Below are 5,389 nucleotides of genomic sequence, written 5' to 3' on the forward strand. Positions count from 1 at the left end.
TGGCTGGGAATGCGCCTTTGAAAATTCTAAAGTGATGTGGATGTGCTAGGCTGGGAAGGGCAGTAAATCAGAGATTCAGAACCACTTATCTGGCCAATCTCTTCATTTTACAGATGAGGAAACCAAGGCCGAGAATAGAGATCTGCCCCAAATCACAGATGGGAAATGGCCATGGGAAGATCATGGCTGTCCCACATGGCCTGTGGCCAGCCTAGATGGAGGGCCCTAAAAGCCACTTCTAGTTGGGCCTGACCAGGTTATGATGGGAGTCTGGGGCCCCCACCCCCCAATAAAACAACCGGGTGGCTGCATGCCCCAGACTCATGTTTCAGTGCAGGTTTATTTGTTTCAATGTTTTATTCCAGGCAAGTGCTTTTTACATGGAGAGTATTCATGTCCCGATACCTAAAGTCTTAGAGCATGAACAGCCACTAGGATACAGCTCAATAGTAAAAATACAATATGTACAAAATTAGGGTTTTTGTAGTTTTTTTCTTTTTTTTTCGCTTTTTTTTTTTTTCACACAGCAGATGTATCCAAACACATAAAAATCTCTACAGTCCGGGGTCTTGAGGGTTCAGATTTCCGGAAACAGAGACACAGTGACTGAGTCCTCACTGTAAACAAGGGCCACCTCTTGGGGGAGGGGGGGCGCACCCTGAGGAGGGACGGGGGCTCATCCTGGAGAGGGCAGGGGCTAAGTGTGGCCCCAAAGCACCCCACTGTGCTTGCCCTGCCCACTGGCCCCTCCTCCCTGGCCCCCTGAGGACCCGAGCCCATCGAGGTAAAGACTCCCAGCCAGTGAGTCACTTAGAGAACATAAAAAAATAAAATAAGAATGAGAGGTAAGATGTGTGAGTGTCTGTGGGTGTCTGTGTGTGTCTGTGGGTGTCTGTGTGTGTATGTGTCCCAAGTTAGAAGGTCTGGGGAAGAGAGGCAGGGCTCAGCCTCCCAAAGTTGGGGAGGGCTAGGCCTGGTCCCGGTGGCTGCTGACAGAGACACTCCACGAGGATGAGGCTGGGGAAGCGGGGAGGCGCCAGCTAGTCCCCCAATGTCACAGCATCACAGCGTTCACCAGAAAACAACAGAAAAGCGCAACAGCAACAACACCCATCAGAGCCACTCAAGACACAGCATGACAGGGACCCGGCCCCCACCCCAGGTGCCTTGGGGAGAGGGGGGGACGGGGTTGGATGAGGTATCTGGGCACAATCCCCAGAGAATGGGGGGAGGCACAATTTAGATTCCACTCTTGTCTGGCCATGACCTTCATGGCTGAAAGAGGAGGGGGAGGTAAGGAGGAGAGGACCAACTCCAGCCACATCCCACCCTGCCCCCGAGGGCCTAAGGTCTACAAGGCTGTTACACAGGGGATGAGATGGAGGGAGACCACAGGGTAGAGGCTGCAGCTGGGAGGAGGGAAGCCGAGTGGCCTCCCGGGACATTTCCCCAAAGGGGAAGGAGCCCCCATGTCCACCATCTCCCCGGCCAAAGAGGAAGCTGAAAGTGGGTATGGAAGTGACAATGGGTTTACTTCTAGAGTTCGTCTGGGGGCTCCCGAGGTGCTCAGGCTGCCCCACTTTTGGCCAGTGCCCAAGAAACCGTACCCAGTAACCGCCTCCCTGACGTCACGGGTATAAGCCATGGGAGTCCGGGAGCTCGGGGGGCCCTCCGGTCCTCCCCGGCGGTGCTCCCCCCGCCAGGCCACTCTCAGCTTCCTCACAGACATTCCTGGGAGGCCCATCCTTGAGATACCTTTGCCAAAGACCCCCATGAAGGCAACAAGTTTATGTGTAGAGAGATGTGCCTGGGTGGGTAGCTGAGTGTACATGTATGTGCATGTCTTACACAAGGTCACTTGTAATAACTATATGGAGGGAAGAGAAACAAAAGCTGTCCCCATGGGTAGACTCACTAGCAGGAAGGGCCGGAGGAAGCAGGCTGGGGCCCCCTCCTGGGGCCCGTCCCTAGGCCTCCCTCTCTGGGAGCTGGGGGCACCGGCACGGGCATCTCCTTCCCCTTCTTTCCCCTCTGGAGGAATGCCTGAGAGCCACCCTCAGGGAGAAACTGAGGCAGCAGGATGCTAAGGCGACTGTTCCCCAGGCTCAGGCCGAAGCATTAAAAGTAAACCAGAGCTGGAAGAGGGGTGCAGGAAGGGGGGAGGGGAGGGCCGGCAGGAAGGAAGAGCGCGGGGTCCAGGCTGCAGGCACTGCCCGCTTCTAGTCGCTTGTTTGGCCAGTCTCTGAGGGGATCCCCAGGCCTTGGAAGGTGGGGTCCCCCCCAGTCACGATCACCCAGCCACAGGTTCCCCTGAACGGAGCCCAGAGGACGATCGAGGCTCCTAGAACCCGGACCGCGGAGCCCTTCCTCAGGGTAATGGGGAGGGGGGCACCAAGAAACACACACGCAATCTGCACACGAACGTATGCACACAGACTGAGCATGCACGGGTACACACATGCACACGTCCACGGGTTACAACTCCACACGGCTGAGCAAAGGGAAGGGCAGGGAGCTGGGGAGGGGCGCTCCTCCCCAGAGGCTCGGCTCTCTTCCCTCTCCCGAAGGGGCCCCAGACAAGGGAAGGGTTCCGGGTCCGGGCTAAGGTACCGAGTCCCACCTCTGAATCGTCCGCCGAGCCCACGTGCGTCTGGGGGCCGGGCCGAGCGGTCACTGGATTCTCCTCCACAGCAGTGGCCGGGGGACAGATAGCGACACCCCCCCAAGGGAATCTCACTGGTTTCTCTTTCATTTGGTTTATTATGAGTAGAGAATTGTCTTAAATAGTTTCTACTGTAACAAATCACAGTGACCTCAGATGGATCCATCAGACCGCCGTGGGAGCTGGGGAGCTGGGGGCACCCCCCGCCCCGCCTCCTCCGTCCCTCTGCTTCCTTCTCCCCGGGGGGCGGGGCGGGGGACCCCCAGAGCTCAGCCAGCTCCCCCTACAGAGCAGTAGCAGCAGCAGCAGCACGGGGGGGACAAGGGACGAAACCAAGAACATCACATCCACATCTCACGGATTACACGGGACAGGGCGGCGAGGCAGGGGCAGGAGCGGAACGGAAATGGAGGCGGCCACGGGCCACGGACCACGGGGCCACGGACCACGGGGCCACGCTCACCCGAGTGTCTCTGACTTTCGGTGGAGTCCGGCTCCCCGCGCCCTCCGGGCGGCTCAGGGCGGGAGGCTCGGGGCTCCCCTCGTCTGCGCCGGCTGGAATGTGTGGAGCTGCTTGGCGGGGGTGCCGGCCCCTCCGAGGGGCACCCCTTCAGGCCAGCTTGAGGGTGCTGACGGGGAACGACGGCATGGTGACCATGGTCACCGGGTTCAGGACCGTCTGGCCCACCAGCTGGGGGTGATGGACCACCTGGGCCCCCACAGCCGGCTTGGCCATGACCGTGGCCGGCGGCCCCAGCCCGCCCGTGCCGTTGACTTGCTGGTGGGAGAGGGTGTGGGCGATGTGGCTCACGGCCACCGGCTGGGGGTACAGGGGCAGCTGGGAGCCCAGGTGGGCCACGTGGTTGAGGGCCGCAGGATGGACGGTGATGTGGCCGATGGGGGGCGTGGCGGGGGCCAGCTGCACGGGGCTGGGGGCCGAGGGGGCGATGTGGGCGATGTGCTTGCCCCCCGGGCCCTGCAGCACGTGGTTCACAGTCTGGATGACTGAGGCGTGGGTGGTGGCCGTGTGAGCGATGACCGTCGAGCCCCCTCCCGCCGTGGCCACTAGGTGGTGGGCGGGGGCCTGCACCAGGGTCTGGGCGGCTGCGGCCGGGGCGGGGGGCTTCTGCTGCAGGGCCGCGGGGTGGGAGTGCGGGGCCGGGGCGGCGGGGCCCGTGCTAGGAGGCAGGGGAGCCGGCTTCAGGAGCTCGGGTTGAGGCCGCTGGCTCAGCTTGGGCAGCCCCAAGCCCGAGCGGTCATCCTCCATGTCCTCGTCCATGTTGTCCTCACCTTCTGTTGGGGGGGCGGGGAAGAGGGACAGAGAAAGGGAACAGGGTCAGGCGGTCTTGGCAGGAGAGGGGAGGCGGGGGGCGGCCCAGAAAAAAGAGCCCCCCGGGGGAGGCCAGGCCCAGACGGGTTACCTGAGGCCGTGGAGGTGGAGGCCTGGTCATCCTCGGGCTGCCCTGCCTGCCGCAGCACCCGCTCCATCTCTAGGGCGTCCATCCACTGGCTGAGCTCGTGTTTCAGCTCGGTCAGCTGCTGCTGGGTGGCGATCTTCTCCCGGGCGAGCCGCTCCATCTCGTGCTCATACTCCTTCTCCTTCCGTTTCAGCGTCTGAGGGACGCACACAGGGGTGCTCACTGAGAGCTCCAGGGACCCCCAACTGCAGGGTGGGGGCTGCTACTTTACTCAGCCTCTCTGGGGCAAGTCTGGGTCCCTCTGAACTGCCCAGGCCCCTCTTGTGTGAAGGGGACCCTCGGCCGCAGCTCAATAGGGGCGAGAGGGGGCCAGGGGCTCCATCCCCAGCCTCCTAGTCTAGTAAAGTGTCCCCAAGATTCAGGCACCATCTTTTGTCTGGCTCCTCACATCTGACGCCTACAACAAAGTTCTCCCCCTTAGGGAGTCCCCTTGCCCCTTCCCGGCTTCTCAGCTCACACTTCTTCGAGACCCTCCATTAGAATCCCAGCACCCTCGAGCCTGTGTTTGGCCTTTACACGGCGTGGCCCTCGGAAGCTCCACCTGGGATGGGGCAGGTCATCCACTCTTCATCCCCGCTGACCCGCACTCTGACTCCTCAATCTCCGTTTCTCTGCCTTTTACCAGGGAAGGGGTCATTTTTATCTTCATCTCCACAGCACCTGGCATCCTTCCTGGGCTCAAATTGGGTCCCTAACGATGGTGCACTGGGCACTGCCTCTACACTGAACTTGGGGCGCCCCCTTCCCCACCACAGCATCCTTGTCATCTGTTCCATTCCTCCTCAGGTGCCCCTGACTTTTGAAATCCTCTTTTATATCCTCAGCCCAGCTGAGGCTTTTCTGCCTCTGGGCAGCCTTAGGGGTCCAGAATGTCATGTCCTGTCCTGCCCTGCCCTGCCCTGCCCACCTGGCAGAAATTCAGCAACCCCCTCCATGAAGGCTTCCCCACCCCAGCAGGCCGTCAATAACACTTTGTGCCTCTATTAGTCCCACTTCATGTGTCATCTCCCCTGCCCACAAGGAAACTCCATTCTCTGAATCTCTCGGACCCTGCCTAGCCCAGGTCCTTGTACCCAGCAGTCTAGCTCTTAATTGCTAGCACTCAGCAGTATCCTGGCCCCTTCCCTCCCACTGTTGGCCCCTGTACTACTTCAGCAAGCTCACTGACCCAGGGCTGGTCATGGCATTGTGTTGTTGGTTTTGCCCTTATGGATCACACTGCTGCCATCCTGGCACTTCTGAGAGTGCC

The 5,389-nt window shown here is 60.6% G+C and overlaps 1 protein-coding gene across 1 annotated transcript; it reads right to left on the minus strand.

Annotated features, from left to right (window-relative positions):
- On the minus strand, nucleotides 1-4,896 carry MNT (MAX network transcriptional repressor). Its single transcript, XM_044672976.1, has 2 exons — nucleotides 4,084-4,896; nucleotides 1-3,955 (listed from the first exon to the last, which is right to left on the minus strand). The coding sequence occupies exons 1-2, from the start codon at nucleotides 4,238-4,240 to the stop codon at nucleotides 3,273-3,275; spliced, it is 840 nt and encodes a 279-aa protein (XP_044528911.1). The 5' UTR covers nucleotides 4,241-4,896; the 3' UTR covers nucleotides 1-3,272.
- Between the last annotated feature and the right edge of the window lie 493 nt (nucleotides 4,897-5,389).

Source organism: Gracilinanus agilis, chromosome 4, assembly GCF_016433145.1.
Source record: "Gracilinanus agilis isolate LMUSP501 chromosome 4, AgileGrace, whole genome shotgun sequence".
NCBI lineage: Eukaryota > Metazoa > Chordata > Mammalia > Didelphimorphia > Didelphidae > Gracilinanus > Gracilinanus agilis.